The sequence below is a fragment of the Nycticebus coucang genome, chromosome 24, assembly GCF_027406575.1.
Source record: "Nycticebus coucang isolate mNycCou1 chromosome 24, mNycCou1.pri, whole genome shotgun sequence".
Taxonomy (NCBI): domain Eukaryota; kingdom Metazoa; phylum Chordata; class Mammalia; order Primates; family Lorisidae; genus Nycticebus; species Nycticebus coucang.
Genome location: NC_069803.1, coordinates 31,582,868 through 31,604,223, shown reverse-complemented (window position 1 = coordinate 31,604,223; position 21,356 = coordinate 31,582,868). Strand labels below are relative to the sequence as shown.

At 41.2% G+C, this 21,356-nt stretch overlaps 1 protein-coding gene across 2 annotated transcripts in view; it reads right to left on the bottom strand.

The window, feature by feature from the left end:
- Positions 1 to 21,356, bottom strand: part of ZMAT4 (zinc finger matrin-type 4) — a 344,755-nt gene that overhangs the window by 110,216 nt on the left and 213,183 nt on the right. For both annotated transcript variants that reach the window (XM_053578481.1, XM_053578482.1), the window contains exon 5: positions 19,084 to 19,311. In XM_053578481.1, coding sequence (XP_053434456.1) covers positions 19,084 to 19,311 — 228 coding nt within the window. The remainder of the gene's footprint in view (positions 1 to 19,083; positions 19,312 to 21,356) is intronic.

Genomic DNA, 21,356 nt, shown 5'->3' with positions numbered 1-21,356 from the left:
TAATAGATCAGCCTCTCTATACATGATACTTCCACACACTCACAAAACATTAGAGTTAAAAATGAATTCTGCAAGATACAAGATTGAATGAAAATATTAATTATCTCTCTATACATTTAAAATGAATGATAAAAATAAACTAAGAAAACAACTGGATTTGCAGTTATATCAAAAAGAGTAACATTAAAATAAGCTTAACAAAATTGGTTCAAGAATATACTTTAAAAACTACAAAGTATTGTTGAAAGAAATTTTAAAAAATCTAACAAAATGGAAAGTCATTCTGTGTTCATGGATTGAAAGACTTAATCTTGCTAAGTCGCAGTAGTCTCAAAATTTCCCTACAGATTCAACACAATCCCTATCAAAACCCTATCTAGCTGCCTTTTTGTAGAAACTGACATGGGGGGTCTAAAATCCATGTGGAAATGGCAGGAAGCCACAGAACCAAAACATTCTTGAAAAAGAAGAATGACACTAGAGGACTGAGATTTTCTGATTTCAAAACTTCCTACAACACTACTTTCATCAAGACTGTGCTGTGCTGACATCACGACAGAAATACACATCAATGGGACAGAACTGACTGTGCAGAGATAAGCCCATATGTTTATGGTCAACTGATTTTCAGCAAATATGCTGAGACAATTCGACAAGGAAATGATCTTTTTAACAAATGGTATTGTTAGTAACTGCACATCTATATAAAAAAGAATAAAGCTGGACTCTCACCTTAAGTTATACACAAAAATTAACTCAAAATGAATCAAAGCCATAAATACAGTGTCCCAAAGGTCACCACCATACCCACCTGCATACACAAGCAAAATGGAAAATTGTAGCTAAGTGTGCCTTTATTTATAAAATAGTCGTTAAAAAATGTTATAAAATATTTCTCCATGTGTTGACATATAAACATATAATATAAAATATTTTTTAATTTTTCCTATCTATGGCAATATTCAGGATACCCTGTGTAAGAACTAAAACTATAAAACTCTTAGAAGAAAATTGGGGCACAAATCTGTGCAGCAATTAGGTTAGGCAATATTTTCTTAGACATGACACCAAAAATGAAAACAAGAAAAAAAATATCAATTAAACAATTAAAATTAAAAATGTTTATAACATTTACTATAAAGAAATTAAAAAGTTAATTGAAAATTGCAGATCCTATGTTTGATAAAACTCTAGTATCTACTCTGTAGAAAAAAGTGTTACAACTCTACAATAAAAAGACAACCCATTAAAAGCCAGGCAAAGCATATGAACAGGCATTTCTCCAAGAAAATATACAAATGTTAAACAAACATAGGAAAAGATGCTCAATGTCATTAGCTATCAGGGAAAAAGTAAATCAAAACCACAGTGAGGTACTGGTTCATATTCAAGGATATTTGGAATGAATAAGACAGGAGATAATAAATGTTGAAAAACAGGTATGGAAGTTGGAACACCTATACATGGCTGGTGGGAGTGCAAAATGGTGCAATCACTGCTGTGAACAGTTCTGCAACTCTCTAAGAAGTTAAACATTGAGTTACCTTGTGACCCAGTAATTCTACTCCTCTGTATATATCCAGGAGAACTGTTCACATATATCCCCCAAAAACTTTTCACGTGAATGTTCAAACCAGTATTATTCATATTAGTCAAAATATGGAAACAATTCATGCTGTTGATATGTAGTGTACCCATGCAATGAAATATTATTAAGCGATAAAATACAAGCATGTACTGATGTGTACTGCAACATCAGTGCTAAATGTCTCAGGGGGTGGATTATCCAGATTAGCCTTACTTGATCATTAACACACTGATGAATTTATCAAAAAAACTCACACATGCACTCATAAATATGTACCACTACTATGCACCAATAAGGAGGAGTCGGACAAAAAGGGTATCTATTGTACGATTCCATTTATATGAAATGTCCAGAATAGACAGATCCACAGGGACAGAATTCAGACTAGTGGTTTTCATAGGCTATGGCCAGGAGAGATGGGGGAATGGAACAGTGTTTTACTAAGGTGATGAAATATTCTAAAATTGATTTTGTTCATGGTTGCACAACTTTGAGAATATACTAAAAACCATTGAATTGTACAATTTAAAATAGCAAATTTTATGTGTGATTTAGATCTCAATTTTAAAAGGGGACATAAAAAGCAATCTTAAGTCCGTGTGCGGTGGCTCATGCCTGTAATCCTGTACTCTGAGAGACTGAGGCAGGAGCATTGCTTGAGCCCAGGAATTTAAGACCAGTGTGGGCTATAGAGACATGAGACCCCCATCTCTACAAAAAGTAAGAAAAAACTGACCAAGTAGGGTGGCAAACACCTGTAACCCCAGCTACTTGAGAGGCTAATGGGGGAGGGTTGCTTGAGCCCAGGAGTTTGAGTTTGCTGTGCGCTGTGATGACACAACTACACTCTATCTACCCTGGGCAACAGAGTGAGACACGGTCTCAAAAAAAATAAATAAATGAAACTCACATGTTTTAGAGAAATTAAGGAAACAGAAAGCCTATTATGCTAATAGATATTTATCTGATTTCCATTCCGTATTTCTGTGCAGCCTGAAAAACTTCCTCCTCAGCCAGGCATGCAGAGCAGACGTGTGGCCACTAATTCTTCTGCTTTTGTTTATTTGAAAATGTCTTTATTACATCTTTATTCTTGAAGAACACTTCCACTAACTGACAAGGTTTTCTTTTCTTTTAGCATTTTAAAAAGATTTCCACTCACTTCTGGAGTTAATTTTTTGCTTGAATGGGAAATCATTTATAATTCAGATCACTGCTGCCCTCCGTGTGACATTATTTTTTTTTCACGATTTTCTTTTTTGATGGCCTTCAGAGGTTTGTGTTGTATAAGAAATTCTCACGTAACATTATCAATAGGTTCTTCTGTAACTTTAAGCAAAATGATACATAATTATTTTTATCAATGTTAGAACAACATTAAGCAACACAATTTTTTTCAAGGACCTGTAATGTGTTATTTCACTTAAAGTCAGTTTCCAAGATCTATCAAGAACATTGAGTGAGGACTTACTATACGTATTATAATAGTTCAAGCTGTGGTTTTCTTTGAATTTATCCCACTTAGGATTCATCAGCTTTTGAAATGTATTAATTCTTTGCTTTTACATTATGAACGGTCCTTTGACACTGCTCCCTAGGCTGCTGTATTTCAATAGTTTTGAACATTCTTCCCTGTGTCCTTGAGGTGAGGTGGAGTCTAATGATCTCATTTCAAGTTCACTGACTCTTTTGTTTTGTTAAATTCGATTCATGTTATAAACCCATCCATCAGATCCGTTTGGCTCTTTCTGTTTCCAGTTGCCAGTTAATTCATTCATTAGGAGCATACTTTCTTTCACGTCCCTGAGAGCACATGCAGTGCTTTTAAATTCCTGCCTTCTAGGTGCTGGGTTACCTCAGTATTTGTCTGTTGATCACTCTTCCTCTTAACTATGGGCCTTATTTTCCTATTTTTTCACGTGCTTGCATATGAATGTAGGACTGCATGTGGACATTATGAACGATACAGGGTATAAACTCTGGTTTCTGTTAGATTTCTCCAGATTACTGATTTTTAAAGCAGGCAGTAAACTTAGCTGAATTTAAGTCACAAACTATGTCCCCGAGGGAGTGTGTGTTGCAGGTGCGGCGGGGACAGGGGTGGGGCTGACGTAACTGCTCAGGATCTTCATCCTGAGCTAGGTGGTCTGCAGCTGGCCCTGGGTGTGTTATCTGTGTGTCAGGAACACACAGTGCAGACTGTTCAGGCGTCATACCCACCAAATCTGAGGCTTTCCCCTGCTCTGAGTTCTCCCTTGCTTTTCCAGTGCTGTGGTCTCCCAAACCTCTTTCTTCTGGTTTTTCAAGCCAGTGATACTGTGGGTTTTTAACCTGCATTTCAGCAAAGTTGGTGCTGACGAGGGTCAACCCAGAGGAAAACTGTCATGAAAACTGGGAAACCCACTCAAAGTTGCTTCCTTCTCCAAATGTTCACCTTCCCCCAGGTTCTCTCTTTGATTACTCAGAGTTGCCTTCAAGTAAACAATTTTTATATTTTGTCCCAAGTAGACAGACACTATTACTTGGAGGGTTGGTCTGATCACTCCGCTATTAGTAAAAACTAATCCCTCTGATGATTGGGTGGCAATAACAGTGATTTCCACCCACACAGTAATGCACTTTGAGAACATGAGTGACAATCAGGAGAAACACGCATGGCCATGAGTCCTATGTGGGGTCGTGGGGAACGGTGGACACGCGCTGTCGCAGAGGACAATGACTACTGGCTCCACTGAAAAGCTTTCACAGCCGAGAGTGGCAGATGGGAAACTTAAAGATAAGCACTTCATTTATGTGTGGGTCATGGAACATAAATGAGATGAGGGCAGGAGTAAAAGGATTAGGTAGGCACTAACCCTGCCGATTGAGAGCAAGTCTCAGGTATAAAAGAGTACGTTGAGATGCTGCCAGACTCCCTAAGCTTTGTGTAGGACAGCAATTTCTAATATAGTCTGTCCACACTCAAGTCAAATAGTAGTAAGAGGCTCTTTGCTACAACCACCTTCCTTCCCTGCAAACTTACAATACCCTCAGACTGCAGAAATCTAATAGTGCTCAAAGGAATAAAGAGGGGACGAAATAAAACCCTTCTTTTATAGATCCAAGATAGGGTCAGTTCATCATTAAAAATGAACTTGGACAATGTGATATTGAAAAATCTTACTGTTTACCTGGTTGTAGTTAAAGAACATTCTCCTTAGTAAAGTATCACAAGAATGGAAAAACAGGTATTCAATGTATTCTAATACTAATACAAAGCCAGTGGATAAACACAAGAGAAAAGCTGAATTAAACTTAAGAGGGGGATGGAGGAGGAGGGTGGGGGACTGGTAAACTCTCTCCCAATGGGCACAGTGTAAGGGTACATGGAATACCTCTTGGGTGAGGGCCCAACTCCAACTTGGACTTTACTTAACAAATGCAAAAAAAGTAACCTAATTGTGTCTATCCTCATGTTAATCTGAAATTAGAAAAAAAAAGTCCTATTCTGAGTGCAGCTAACCATACCCCAAGCACACACACTCACAACAAATCGTTACTCTCTTTTCCAGACTGGCCTGGATGGAAGGCAGATGCCTGCAAGGTTAGAAAAGACACCGTGGGTTGCCCAGCCTCACACCTTCGATCCTGTCTCACAGCTACGTAGTCACAGTCCTAGGTCTCAGATCCTGGGTTTACGACCTGGAGTCCACCACAGTGACCCTGAGGGGTTCACCGGGATGTGGGAGATCAGAGCTCCCATAAGAGGGTCTCCCCTTGGTGACAGAGCCTTTCCTTCACATGTAACTGCAAAAGAAGTCAGGATGCTTATTTACACACAGCAATGCTTAATAACTCATTTCAGACCGTTTAACAGTTTGCAGCTGGTATCTGTGAGAAACTATGCTACCACTTCACTGGTCCATTAGCTATTTCAGTAAATGTATCATTATTTGTCATACTTGTAAAAATAGACTTCAAATTCAAGTTAGTGTATATTTTTGTTCATTATTCAGGTCTAAGAGCCACTCAGCTAATGCAGGCATCATCCTCACCTTTCAAATACACGATCTGTATTGGTAAACAGCATTTCTACTGCAGCACACCACCAGCCTCCATATTTCTAAAGAAATCTTTGGTTGTGTTGCGTGTATTTTTCACTTAAAGTGTTTTTTTCAGGATTTTGTAAGAAGTTTTCCTAATACTTAAAGACACGCAAATCATTCAGGGATTTAAAAAGCATCCTTCAATAACGTGTTTGTATTACCTACTAGCTTACAAGTCTCCTGAAGGTGCGGGGCATTACTGTTCATTACTGCATTCTGGCACTGAGCATGGTGTCTAACATAATAATCACCCAACAGGCAATTGTTGAGTGACTAATAGATGTGCAAATGAAGAGATCTTCCTTTCAGGTGACTCCATCACAACAAAGCTATTACAGTATTGAATTCCCAGCACTCTGGTCCTGGGCATATAACCATACAAAGGTTTCACACACAATTTATCAGGATGCCCGCTGCTTCCTGGCTCACCTCCACCTCGATTATAAAACCCCCTTTTTGATGGGGAAATCTGCACATGACATGATAATGGCCAGTTAGCACATCCACTTGACAAGCAGACTGAAAAGTACAGAGTAGGCCGAGCTTCTGTCTGTTTCCTTCTCCCCTGTATCTCTCTGTTTTTACATAAAACATACCAGAGATCATCAGGTAAGAAGCTTTTCACAATACTTCGTTTGTCACAGAAACCACAAGGCCTACTTTCTGAAGAGCGGGGAACGTCTTATTTTATACACCCAATGGTGCCGCCTCCAGCCTTCACTTTGCCGGTTACAGGGCAGGTGCTCACTAGACGTCGGCAAACTGAGATCAACAAGGATGTCCACAGGTAGGTCCTACTTTGAGTAAATCAGATACTTGTTTTTTATACTTTAATCTCCATTTATGATCAACACCATAGAATCTCATTTCTCCAGAAAATTAGGTCCATCTGCATAGCATCTTTAAAATAAGACACCTAAAACTTTGTTTTGGCATGCAGTTAAAGTTATAATTTTAGAAACAAACCAAAGAATTCCCCACGTGTTCAAGGATTGGTTCCTCTTGATTTTGCATCTTTTCCCAAGCGTCCCTTCTTACCAAATCAAATCCTTTATTATCAAGTGAACACGTATGTGCCATTGACCAGGCTCACAGCTACTTCAGAACCAGCATAATGGATTTATTTCCCCAGAAACTTCTGAACACACTGCACTGAGCTTCTGCCAAACACTATTCTAGTTCTTGAGCTTAAACTAAACAATACAGACCTTTGGTCAACACCACTTCAGGCCTTAGAGCCCCGAAGAAGAAAAATGAATTACCACCTGCAGGTGGCGCCAGCTTCCTCAGTGTAGACAGGATTGGCGACTGAGGGACTAATAAAAAATAAAGCAGTAAGTGGCTGTCGCCTATCAGTGACTTTATATATTTGGGTGGGAATGTTTTATTGTTGCTTTTGCCCTTTTCTTGGTCTAACAACAGAGGACAGTGGTTCCATATATCAAATTTAGGGCTGTTTCCAATGTCAGTAGCCAAGTCTGGAATTAAAAATCCAGGCAGGTTTCTAATCTCCTGTTTAATGAGTTTGCCCGCAATGTATAAATGGAGGTAGCAGAGTAGAAATGATTCCATGTTAAAAGCCCCAGCTCATCTCTTTTGGAACCTAGTCAGTGATGATGAAGACTTCACTTCATTAGAGAGTGTTCCATTTATTAGCTTCATTAATAACAATAATAGGCAAAAACTTGTCCCAGCTGAAGAAAGAATTGCCCTACAGGATGTAAATAGACTACTGTGAATGTTCATCAACTAAATTTCTTGTTGGAGTTGAGACTGAACAGAAATCTACATTATTACTCAGATTACTCATTAAACTGATATTTTTCCTATCAGTGCTCCCACGGCCTTGCCAAGGTGTCTCTGAGAATTCTAATGCCCTGGCGTGTTTGCATGTTGCTGCAGGGGAGAGATCCCTCTTCCCCATGCCGTCCTCCTTTTCCTCCCGCCCCCCACCCGCCATTCTGCCTGAGGCTCCTCCAGGGCCACACAGGCCTCTGTGTTGATTCCGTCTGGTTTCCTGGCCTTTGGACTCTTCCCAGCCCAATCTATCACATGGTCTACTGCCAAGATCATGTCTGTGGTCACCAAACGAAGCTCAGCTTTGCCTGACATGCAAGGCCATTTACAACTCAGTTCTAATCTGTCTTCCCAGCCCTGTTTCTCCTACACCCTTAACCTGAGCTCCCACCTGACCTGGTTGCTAATCATGCTCAGACCTTCCCCATCTCTCTGTGTCCTGAGGCACATTGGTCTCTCTGCTCTAAGGAATCTTTTTTCTTTTTAATTTTTATTTCGAATTAATATGAGGGCACAAATTTAGGTTACCTTGTTCTCACTTCTAGTTGTTGAAGAGCCCCACACCCAGGGGCGTGCTGAACACCCCTGCATTGTGCACATTAGGTGAGATCCCGCCAATTGCCCTCCCAACTCACCCCTCCCCTGTTCCACCTCTCCCCTGCCCCTGCTAGACTATATTTGTGTTTCATTGTTCATATGGGTGTGCAGTTGTTTATATATTGGTTTCATATTAGTATTCAGTACATTGGATTTTTTTGTTCATTCTTGAGACAGTTTACTAAGAAGAATGTATTTCAACTTCATCCAGGTAAACATAAAAGATGCTCTAAGGAATCTTGCCACCAATTTACACATGTCCCAATGCTAACCTCAAGTTGGAAGTAATTTTTTCTCTATTCTCAATTTCCCAGGCTCCTTGTTTCCCCATATTTTGTGTTATATTTATTTCAATAAAAGTATTATCTTTTCCTCTGCCCAGGCTTCAAACCCTTTGAGAGTAAGGGATGAGTCACAGATATTTCAATATTCCCTTTAAGCACAGGGGCTGTCACAGAGTAAGTACTTGGTATATTTGAATAAATGAATGAATGAATGAATAAAAGTTATTCCTCCTCTATCACACTATTTTCTCACTTCGTTCTCACCCCCAGAATATGACAGGAACACAAGCCAGTTAAGTAGCTTAATTATCTAATCCAAAATGTGGGCTCTGAAGCTCAGAGTGAGTCTATACGCAACAGCTGAGGTGTCAAAACACATTAAAAATAATAATGCAAAAATAACCAGGTGTAATCTAAGCTGAGCACCTCCTTCTGGCACCTCTTGCTCTACCATCCAATTTAGAATTGTGTTCTATAATTATCGTATCTGTTCAAAGGTCCTATTTTCTGCTGATTCGTAACTAGGTGAAATACAAGATTGAAAATACCAGCATAAGACGGGAACTAATGCTTCTGTCCTGATTGATTAAATGTAATAAAGGCATACCCTAATTGACACAGGTTTTTTTCCATCAAGTATCCAACACTGGGAAAGGTCCGAAACCCCGTTCAGACCCATGATTCTGAGTGCACCATGGAAACTGGAGGCTGTATCCTGCAGTTTTCCAGTCTGGGAACAGGTGGGAGAACAGGTAACCAGGACTTCAGTTAGCAATCTATTGCTCTTAATATAGTGAGTTATACAAAGAAGAAAAAGACATGGACCGTACATTACCTTAAGAAAGTTAGACAGGATGTAGACTGGAGAAGGACTGATAATATCAAAGCCAGCCTTGGAATTCACGCTTCACAAGACTCGAATGTATCTGGGGGTGCCGAGGATAAATCAGGGGTAACTCAGACAGGCCCTGCCTCTCCTAAAGGGAGCACTGTGTTAGGGGGCTCTGGAGGATCTCCCTGTTGAATTCACATGCACACTTTTTCTATTTATACCCACACTGCTGCTGGATATTATAATTCAACCAGCAAACCTCCCCACTTCCGGTCTAGCTCCCTTGGACTCCAGCCTCCATGTTGCTAGCTATAGAGACGTACTTCAAAAAATATGAATAACCAGCATGTGATTTCCCTGCCAAAAATCTTTAAATAACTCCCAATGGCCTTCAGGGTTAAGTATTCGAGTTCCACAGTGATCTGTGTCCTTATCTCTCAAGCCACTTCTCTCCTTCTTCTTAGACGTTGACTACGAGCTCTAGTCACACGGGCAGAGATTATCAAGGGCGTGTCCTCCCGCCACTGGGCTTCTGCATCAGCCCTGTCATGTGCTGTCTCCTCCTGTGACTCCCCCCGACTCAGCTGCCTGACCTGAAGGCCTCTCAACTGCCATGCAGAGCTCACCTGCTCCCTTGGCATCTCGCAGCCTGGGGGGGACCCCGCCTGCACACCCACTCACCTTGACGGCCCCACACTTCCATAGTCCGGCACCTTCACTTGCCCAGTTAGACAGGCTTAACCAGCAGCCAGCCCTCTCTGCTCTCAGAGGAAGCCTTCCGTGAGATGACTTGTCAGTCTATCTTTTCCTGAGTGGACTGCCCCCCAATGCCCCTACCGCCTTCCTCTTTAATGCCCTGCGGGTGTGCAGGGATGACATGCTATCCCTGAACGCCTTCCTCCTCAACTGAGATTCTGTCATCCACCACTCGCCCACGGCCAGCACTCTGGCAGAGACCTAAGTCTCTGTTCCTGCCCCTTTGTCCGAGGGACCTCCAGGTTTCTGCTTTAGCCCTGACAACCAAGGACAGTGCTGGGCCTTGCCCTGGAAATGTTTGCCACCCTACAAATCCACTAACAATTTGGCCAATGAGCCATTGAACAATGGGAGTAGGTGAAGGTTGTGTTCACAAGAATAGCGAGAGCAGGTCTTGGGCTTGGACAGAGGAAGAACAGGTGATCTGGATGGGATGAGCTAGTTAGTCCCTTTGAGGGAAAGCACGGGGAGCATGGGCTTTCTCAAGAACCAGGAGACACAAACCCTGATCTGAGCTGAGAACAAAATGAAAACTTCCTACAAGGACCCACAAAATGCGGCCCCTCTCCAACGTCACCCTCACTTGTTCCCTCTCAGGAGCTCTAGACACTCGTATGATGGTCAGTGGTCCACCTGCATTCTGAGTGACGGGGATGGTTTCAAATGTCCCCACCTGCATTCTGACGGGAATGGTTTCAAATGTCCCCCCACTTTGTCTGACCTACCACCTTGAGTATGGTTAAACTTAGTGACTGTTCTAAGGGACAGAATATGACAAAAGTGATATTCTGTGACCTTCAGGCATCATGAAATGGGCAGCTTCCACCTGCTGTTCTCTTGAGCCACTTGCCCTGTGGGATACTGGCACCCAGGGGAACAGACCTGCAGAGACTCTGGAGAGGCCGTGAGGAGAAGAACAGGGCCTGCCACAGCCGGCTGGGGAATCGCCTCTTCTTTCTTCTTTTGCTTGTCTTCTTCAATCTACACGCTGCTATCTTCTTGGGGCATAATTATACAAGTCTTGACAAAAGCACAGAGCCAGGAAGCCACCACCAAGACCCAAGGATACAGTTCCGTACTCGCAGCCCCACTGAAGTCAGCCTTTTCCCCACCCCAATGTCTGGCCACCATTAATTTACTACCCAGCATGGAATTTGTCACCAAAAATAGACCTGCCAGCCCGATTTTGAGCTTTCAGAGGACAACATCCCTGGCTGATCTCTCTGTTGCAGTATTATGAAGACCCTTAAGCAGAAATCACCCTCCAAGCCACTCCCAAATTCCTTCTCAGAAACTGTGAGTGATAATAAGTGTCCACTGGTGTTTCAAGTCATGGGACTCGGAGGTAACTGTCACACAGGAGTTGTCGCATCTAGCTGCCTTTTAAAATGTTTGTTTACTTTCCCCAGAAGGTCTCTCTTTTCATTGGTATCAGAGCAGATCCAAAACCACAGGTCTTGGTGGAAGGTATCATCACATTCATGGGATTAAGCCTGAGATATAGACTAAGGCCATGCAGAGATTAAGTGGAACAAAATACAAGGCAGCCAGCCCCTAGCCCCCGAAAGTCCCCAGCAACCGAAAAATCACAGCAGAAACAACACAGACAATGAAGACCTCTCCCTGCCACGTCCCACTTATTCTGAGGTCAGTCCGTTCCTTCTGAGGTTAGTCACATCCTACTCTGATGACATGAAGTCCTAGATAAGCTGCCGCATCCTCTTGAAACCAGTCCCCCTTCCTGCTACCTTACAGAGAGGGCTGAGAATTCTAATGACCTCTCCAGAGGTGTTTTCTCTTCCTAGAACTTTGCCAGGCACGTCCTCTGGGTGCCCGTGAATAGTAACTATAATTTCTTTGTGTGTCCGCTTTCACTCCAGCCGAGATGGAGCTGTGAATGCATAATGCACTTACCAGAAAACAGAGGATTGTGTCCATTCTCAGCTTGAGTCCAAAGCGAGTTGTGTATATTACAAAATAGTTAATAAGTCTCCCAAACTCAACTGTTTTTAAACAAAAGAATAAATGATTCATTTCCACAGTCAGTCAATAATGAGTCACCGGAAATCAGTGCGTGGTACTCAGGCACTGTGGGGCTGGTCCTGATGTGGAGGGGCACAGCTCTGGGCCTCAGAATCATGCTCTATAGGAGAAGGGGAGTAATTAAATGACATTTAATATCCTTTCCAGCACTATTCAACTTATGATTCTTGGAAACATTATGAAATTTTTAAATGAGTTTTTTGCTCTGTGTCCTCAAATGAGAATCATAACAGGATTGTCCAGTCTCCCCTGAAACAGTGAAACAACTGCGTTTTCCAACCTAACGCTTTTGAAAGAATGAGTGATAAAGGTCTGGAAAATGAATATTTTATCTCTACTTAACCATAATTCCATAATTTACACTGCCACTGTTCCTAAGTAAGAAATTGCCTTCTGTCTGTGTTTTATGCTGGCAAGAAAAAGATAAACTATAAAGAAAACCTCTAAAGCACTTTCTGGCCATTGAACTTTATAATTCCATAATTCAACATCTTCCTTTGTTTTTTACGTTAGACTACATATGCAGAAAAAGCAGACTGCTTTGTCTTGATAATTTAAGACTTGGAAGTAGAGACAGATGCCATCCATTTTATGGAACAAATAATGCCAACGTTGACTCACTGACGAGCTAGTGCATATTAATACATATTTAGGCCAATCCCATCTATAATCTGCATTAATCTACAAGAATAATTTCATTAAATTTTTTTTCTACCACTTGAAGCAAAGGAATGGAAAAATAAAACAGTTCACGGTTCTACAGAGTTCCTAATAACTAAATAAGGTGAATGCTAAAATTAAAAAAAGGAGCAAATTATTTCATATATTTTTAAAATTTATATTATATATAATATACATATTTAGGTGGAAAATTATATCTAAATTTCAGAAATCAATGTCAGTGTACAAAAATTGACTGCATGTTTTATATATCAATAACAAACACATAAAAATGAAAATTTAAAAACATCATCATTTATACCAGGGTGAAGCAATATAAAATTCAGCTGACACTCAAACAACATGGATTTGAACTGTGCAGATCCACCTACACGCAAACTGTTCTCAATATATGTATTGGAAACTTTTTTGGAATTTTGTGATAATTTGAAAAAATAGACAAAACATAGACTAAAAACATTGAAAATATTAAGAAAAACTTAGGTATGTCATGAATGCATATAATATATGTAGATACTAGTCTGTCTTATTACTTAATACCATAAAATACATACAAATCTGTTATTAAATGTTAAAATTCACTGTAACTTACACTAATAACTACAAACAATACCTACATGGCACCATTTGCAATGGAGAGAACTGTAAACAACTGTGAAGATACATTGAATTATGACCGCATGACACTGGCTGCAGTGTGCACGGTGGCGTGTGATAACCGTGTAGCTGTCTTCTGTTGCTATTAACAGTGAACTCGAGTGTTGTGAATATTCACTTACAACACAGTGTGATGATAATCATCTCTGGGTGAGCAGTTTTCTCCAGTAAATTGTGTCTGCCAGTAAAAAGTGACCTTTCGTACATATTTTCCAACAATTAGTGCAATACCATAAACCATGAGTAACACCAGGGACCCAGCAAAGTGCAACTAGTCACACTGGACATGCTCCTCAGAGCAGAGAAAGTCATGACGTGGTGAGGAAAAGCTGCCCAGGTTGACACGTACCATGGACAGAATCTGGACAGAAATACAGCTTAAGGACCATTGTTAAAAAAAAAAAAGGGAATTCATGAAGATGTTGCTGGAGCTATGGTAGCAGGCACAAAACCTTGCCCTTTTCCAAAATACTTTTGATCTCATATGGAAAATACAGTTTCTAAGGGGGCACGGAATTGTTGTGAAAAAGGTACACTGATAGACTCCACCATGAGAAAAGCGAAGTCATACATGACAAGCTAAAGAGAAGGGAAGGCTCTAAAGCAGGAGAAGTTGAAGCCAGCAAAGGATAGTTTGATAATCTGAGAAAGAGGAATGGCATTAAATGTGTCCTGGCAATGGGAGAATCAGTTCTTGCTGACTAAGAGGCAGGAGATGAGTTCCCAGAGAACATTAAGAAAACTACTGAGAAGGGCAACAGCCTGAACAGGCTGTTACTGCAAACAACAGTGCTCAGGAAGGGGGCGGGGGGTGGAGAGGACATTTATCACTAAGGAAGAGAAAGGAACACGAGGATTTTTTTTTTTTTTTTTTTTGAGACAGAGTCTCACCATGTCACCCTCGGTAGAATGCCATGGTGTCACAGCTCACAGCAACCTCAAACTCTTGGGCTTAAGTGATTCTCTTCCTCAGCCTCCCAAGTAGCTGGGACTACAGGTGCCCGCCACAATACCCAGCTATTTTTTGTTGCAGTTATCTTTGTTGTTTAGCTGGCCCGGCCGGGTTCAAAGCCACCAGCCTCAGTTTATGTGGCTGGCGCCGTAACCCCTATGCTACAGGCGCCAAGCCGAACACCAGGATTTAAGACAGGAATAAATAGGCTAACTCTCCGGTTTTGTGCAAGCTGGATTTATGATCAGGACTCCCCCTTATCTATTAAGCTGTCAACCTCTCAGCCTTGAAGGGAACAGATAAAACACTAGCTTCCACTCTTTTGGTTGTACAGTAAGATGAACTGGTCACCAAGAACCCTTTTCCTGGATTGCCTTCTGCATTGCTTTGTTCCTGAAGTGAGGAAGTACCACGTTGGTAGGAACTTGCCTTTAAAGGGCTTTTGATACTGGACAATGTTCCTTTCCACCAGTTCAGCACAGAAGATGTCCAGGTGGTCTACTTGCGACCAATACGCCGTCTAGATCAGTGAGTCAGGGCCCAATGCCGTGAAAGAGAACCAACAGGGAAGCAGCATCAACACCTGTAACTCAAGAGCTAACAGACACCACAACACAGTAAGCAGCAAGACGACTTGGTGGGGACAAGTGCTTCCCAACTAGTGCCCAGCGAGGAGGAAGGCACAGTCATGGAAAAGAAAGCGACACCAGACACACTGGCAGAAGGGCCCCATCATTCGAGATGCTTCCAACTTCCCTTAGAAGCCACAGACGTGGACCTGCTCCCTATACGTACATGCTCTAAGGGACAGGCACTGAAGACAAAGCAAATGATGGAAGGTTTGGTACCATATAGAGACATTTTTAGAGAAATGAAAATGGAAAAAAGTCAGAAATTACAGCGAATTTCTATAAAATGACATTCAGTGTGCCGGCCCCTGATGCCTCTGCCACCACGAGATGGCAAGACCATCTCCTTAGAACATGGAAAACGAAACAAGGACCTTGAGTTAGGACACGAAACGTGAGGCAAGGAAGGACTTTGAGTTAGGACACGGAACGCGAGGCAAAGACCTTGAGTTAGGACACGGAACGCGAGGCAAGGACCTTGAGTTAGGACACAGAACGCGAGGCAAGGACCTTGAGATAGGACACGGAATGCGAGGCAAGGACCTTGAGATAGGACATGGAACTCAATGATAACAATGGGAAAGACTAGATAAGATACCAAAAAAAGTGCATAAATGTTCACAAAAGCTTTACTCCAAATAGCACCAAAACAATCCAAAAGTCATCAAGAGGAAAATAGATAAGTTACAGATTTTTTGTTAGAATACTACTCAGTAATAAAAAATGTTTATCTGCTGTAATTGGATAAATTTCAAAAACAATATGCTATGGAAAAGAAGCCAGATGCACAAAAATACATACTTTAATTCTATTTATGCAAAGCTTTAGAGAAAGCAAAACTAATCTATGATGAAAAATAAGAAAAGCGGTTCCCTAGAACAGATGGTGGGGATTGACTAGGAAAACATATGTGATGGAAAAGCTACGCATCTTAGCATGGGTGTGAGTTACACAGGTGTTTGCCCTATCAAAACTCATCTAACTACAACACTTGGTATCTCTACATTGGACTATGAATAAAATATCCATCATTTTTAAAAATTGGAAGAAAGAAATCATAAATAATTCTGTATAAAAATTATTCAATCAAGATTCTTTTAGAAGTGAAAATGATTGCTGTTGTTAAGTGCCAGTGGCTTCCACTATCCCATTCTTGTTTCCAGTTGTTGCGGACTGGGACTGGCCAGGTCTCTACCCAGCTTATGTATCCTCCAGACGCTGACTGCTGTGCTAACTTGCTCAGGAACAATTACCCTTAGGTGCCTGAGGGCTTATTCACCTTAGCAGAAGGGACAGAGAGAGAGAAACTCCCTTCCAGGGAGAGAAACAGTCTTAGTAAGAAAGTAATTCGTAGCAGTCTTCTTAGAAAGGCCTTGGCAGATGCCCTGCAGGCAGGAGAAGCAAAAGAGTGGAAGTGAGTGGTCTGTGAAAGGATGCTGGCCCCCAACTGCCTTCTCCTGCAACAACTCACAGACACAATCCCGTGGCATAGTGACTGCCCATCAATGATGTCCTGGCCTGCGCTCTCGCTTTAGGAGAATCTCTCCCTATGCCCTTATCACCAAGGTGTCATATAACAGAGTGCTCCAAGCTTAACTCCCACTTCCCCTTTCCATTCATAAGCTACGTATATGGTCTGCTACAGTTAAAGATACGGAATTTTAGGTGATTTTTTTCCAGGGCTATTTATTCATTCATTCATTCATTCATTCTGAGGACCTACTATGTGTCTGCCAGTATTTGAGTGTCTTGAACATATCAATGAGAAAATCAGATACATAGGCCTGCTTTTAAGTTGCTATTAGTAACAATCTGTAGCAGGAGTGGGGAGAAAGACAGAAAATAGAGATACTATAAAAAAATAAGTAAACGATGCAATGTTTAAAAAACATGAAAAGTGTGACAAGAGAAAGGCAGTGAAGCCTCCAGCGACACTGCCCAGCAGCCCGAGGCCATCTGGTAAAGAATTATGGACACGCCTCTGTTTCTAGATTAACACTTTAGCCTTTATGAACTGATAGATCATATGATCTATTAGAGGCATTCCAGGAATAAAAGTGTGTGCGTGTGTGTGTATGTGGGTGTATGTTGTGTGTGCGTTTTAAAAAGTGCCGGTTTACCATAGCTGCTTGATTCTCTAAGCTTCTGGAATATTTAACGCTTGAATGAATATGTATCCAGATGTCACCTGGAGTGGATGAAAAGGTTGTTTCAAGGATATTGTGCTCAATGCTCACCACATTCCCCATGCTCCTGAGTCACAGTGAGTTATCGCGTCAAAGAGCAGCCTTTTTGTCTTCCATATAAAAGAAAAGCTGCTCAAAATGTTACAGAATTCTGACGCCCAAGTCATTAAGATGTAGTTGTACATAAAGATGTAGCACTGATAATTCAAAACAGACAAGAGGAATGTGCTCTAGGAATAATTTTCCCTCAAGTCATAATATCTGGCACCAAACATAAATAAAGCCCTATTTTTCTCCCTCAGTGCCCTGCTGTGAAGGAGCCTTGGAGCTCACTCGTTATCTGCCAGTAAAGGGGAGCTGCAGCGAGGCCTTCAGCGATGGAGACACTCTGCCCATATTTTTTTTATATGACACAGGTTGAGAACATCAGAAATCCCCCAATCAAAAGCAGAAGCATCAACAACTCAAAAGCTCCTGTGGTGAGATTCTTCACCATGCTAAAATATTAAGCCCCATGTTGCTTTTCTACAGCTAGAAAACAGCCACAAAAAAAAAAAAACTGCAGGTTTTTAGTGTTTGCTCTTATTTGTTGCTTTTAATCATGTATTTTGGGGAAAAATATCAATCTCTAATCAAACTCTGTAGATGAAGTCTGTAGACACAGACCCCCGAACTGAAATCTATACTATAGCACAAAATTTCCCCATGACAACGTAACGTTTCCACATGTTTCCCGTCTCTTTGCCCTGTGTAAATGACCCTGCTCACTGAACGGACGCCTTCTCATTGCCATTAAGCCACACACATTCCTAGTTCCAGCTCAAGGTCTTCTACTTGGTGAAGTCTTCCTCAATCAACACATTGAAAAGTGACCTGTCCCTCCTCTGAGCTCACATTTTCTGATCTTTTCAACCTGCTTACTTTGTCAAGAAACATACCAGGTCACTTCCTGTTATATTACTATAATAATTGTCCTCCTGAGAGGTTCACAGACAGGTTAAGGTAATAAGAATTGCAGCTTTTATATGCAGAACCCAGGTTCAATTCAGGCTGTTCTCTCAAAATTGATCTGTGAGTTGTGCTAACTAGAGCTTATACCTGTTATGAAGGAGGTTCCCGGCCAGCCTACATACGCTTACTTAACTGATACCAGATCTGGGGTATTGTTTCAGTAACACCGCTTTGCAGAATTATTTTTCTGAGAAAAATGCATCTTTGAATTGGGACACAAAGTAGAATCCCTGACTTAGATCAGAAACCTAGAGTGTGCGATACTGTTCCACTTCTGCATTGCCAACATCATGCTGATCAAAAATGCTCAGGGAATCAAACCTGCTGACATGGTGCAGATGATGATGTGTGGCGATTAAGTCCTACAAATTGGTCTAGAGGAGCTTCCTACAGAAACCACAGGACTGATCTTTATCCTGTAATTGCCAAGTCTCCGGGAAGCCTCCTGTGAACTTCAAGTGATGTATGTTTTTCCAGTAGTGGAGAAAGACCTGTCGGGGCAGGGCCAGGGGCCAGGTGCTGACCACAGAGTGACGCACAGCACCGTCTTACTGCGATTTCCCAAATACTTCTCTTAAGGGGCTTGGATCACTTTAACCCATTAAACAGAGTTATTTTACTGCTTTATTTTGGCTGAATTTGTAAAAGCATACCAATTTAATATAAGATAATGCTGTCTGGCCTTTTTTAGCATCTTTTCTCATACTGCTTCTCTACAAAAGTGGTCTCTGGAAAAGCTGTTTAAAGATTAACGCAGAAGGGAAAATATCTGGTTCACAGACAGGTGCTTCTCTGAAAAGTTAAGCTAACGCTAGTTTTCTGTCATTTCTTTTCTCTCCCTTTCTTCCTTTTCTATGTGGGGAGGGGTGAGCCTCACTTTTTCCTTAATACTCAAAGCAAATAACAAGAATCATACCAGTTTGTGAAAACACAGCCCTGTCTGCGAGAGCCCAGTTTGGCGCAGAACCAGGAGGGTCAGCCTTACCTCTCAGCTCTCCCATATCCAGGGTGGTACCCAGCTGTTCCAACAAAGCGACTCTGGCTGCGTTCTTTTTGTGTTTCTTGCCATCATAATGCTGCTGGGCCATGAGAGGGTTATTGAACCAGGCTGCACAGAGCCCGCAATATCTGTCTGAGTCTCTTCTTTGATAGGGAGATGCGACCACCGGCGCGGCGTCCATCCGCGGGGGCTTCAGGGAACTCAGGGGCGCAGCTATGAGAGAGAGAGAGAGACCCCAGTTAGTGCACTACCCAGTACGCCTCTGCTTAGGACCTGGAGATGAAAGCTCATTGCAGAGCTTAAAGTCCAAAGCATCACTTTGACAGCCTTCATTTTTGAACTGGAACCCAAATTAAAATCCTCAATTCATTGCGATCAGAGTTTTCATATTGCTATGCCCAAATCTGATAGCTCAAGAAACCATCCCCCTAGGGGAAAAGTTTGGGTTTTAAAAATAAATTCTAAGTGATCTATTAGTCAAAATGAAGCTAAAACTTGCAGGAAACATTGGCTAATCATGAGATTCTGGGTGAATGAATTAGACATTTGTGTGCTATAAATAAACATAACTAAGAAATAGAAGTTTTGTTTAACTGATAGAAACAGATCTTTCAATGACATGAGTTATAACGATTGAGGAAATCATACTAATATTATACAGTTATTTCTATTTACTGTGATAGGTTATTTTCAACTCACACTTGCTAAAATTGATGTCAAAAGTATAATTTTTTAAAGATCAAAAGAAAAAATCTACTGAGCCTATCTAAATCAAATAGGCATATATCACTATTTTGGGCTTGCACAGTCCCAGCTACTAAATCAACACATTTCATTGTGAGCTTAGAGTTATTTCCAGTCCAGAAAAATAGTCTCACTTGAAGCATCTTACTAATGAAAAGTAGAAATAAATTGTGATGTTTCACAACAACATGAGTTGCTTCCATCCTTAGTTTGAGTATGACTCAGATTATTATCCCATCACTCAGACGACAGACTTCAGAAATGCCAAGTGATTTCCTAGAGGGCTCAAAACCAAAGCCGGAATTCTCAAGGCCAACGTTCCTTCTGTATCCCTAGGACTGTTTTCACACTTCTCAAAAAGCAAAGGAATTTTTTGCCTACACCTGTCATCTTTGTATTTCATACAGAATTAATTTTGGGGAAAAAAAATTCTGATCCAAGTATTCTGGAGAAGGCAATATTGAAATTCTCACACGGCTCGTTAGTCGCAGTACAGCAAGACCACCCACATGCGCTTTACCTCTGTAATGTGGGGTCCAGCTACGAAAGCCATGAAAATTACCGTTTCCCATAACAAACTAGGGAACCAATTAATCTACTTTCAAATAACTTTTATGCGGACTTTTATTTTTTAGATTAAATAACTTGGACAGAAATAAATATTTTCTGACATCTTATTTCAAGAAATGCCTACTTCGTGACAGTATCTTAAAGAAATCTTTTCCCCCATCTTCCCAGAGATTTCATCAGTTTGGGACATTTTAGCCAGCTTAAACTTCATGGTATTATTTTTGGACATCTCCTAAAAGCCTCATTGCCAGATTTGATTTTATATTGCCACATAGAATTAATGCTCAGATGTGTCCTTCCATCCCAGCTACTGGGTACCATTTCACTCTGACTTAGAAGTGCTAATAAAAGCTGAAAATGCACAGTTGAATGTGCAATGTATGTGAAAGGACCTCCATCCACTTTCGCAAGGAAATTGGATCTTGCTTCCAAAGGTTTTTGCGTCCTTATCAATTTCTGAAGATTTATGGCTGTCTATTGTTTTGAAGGGAATGGAAAATACATCAAATATTTATAATCTGAATGAATGTTGACTCCTGAAGCATAATTTATCTTTCTCTAAACTTACCCCTAAAAAACATTTCAGAGTCGGTTTTGCCAACTGATACCTCTCCACCACTTCCTGGCAGGAGGGACGCACAATGGATTCATCACCTAGGACCATCTCATCTTGCACAGATGACAGTGTCTGATGCTACGTCTGTATTACAGCTTCTCCTTCTGAATAATTCCTAGCCTGAAAGTTTCATTTCTCTTTTGCTTCTGTTTTCAGCTTCTCCACCAATCACAACCCAGTTTATATCCCCTCCATGCCTCTAAAGGCAAACAAAAGCACAGCGTGCAAACAGCCTTGAATCAAAGTCAGAAAATCCAGGCTGCTGACCAGGCCCTGCCACCTTTGGCAAATAGCTCATGTCTCTGGTTTCCAAGAGGTTAAAATTTGG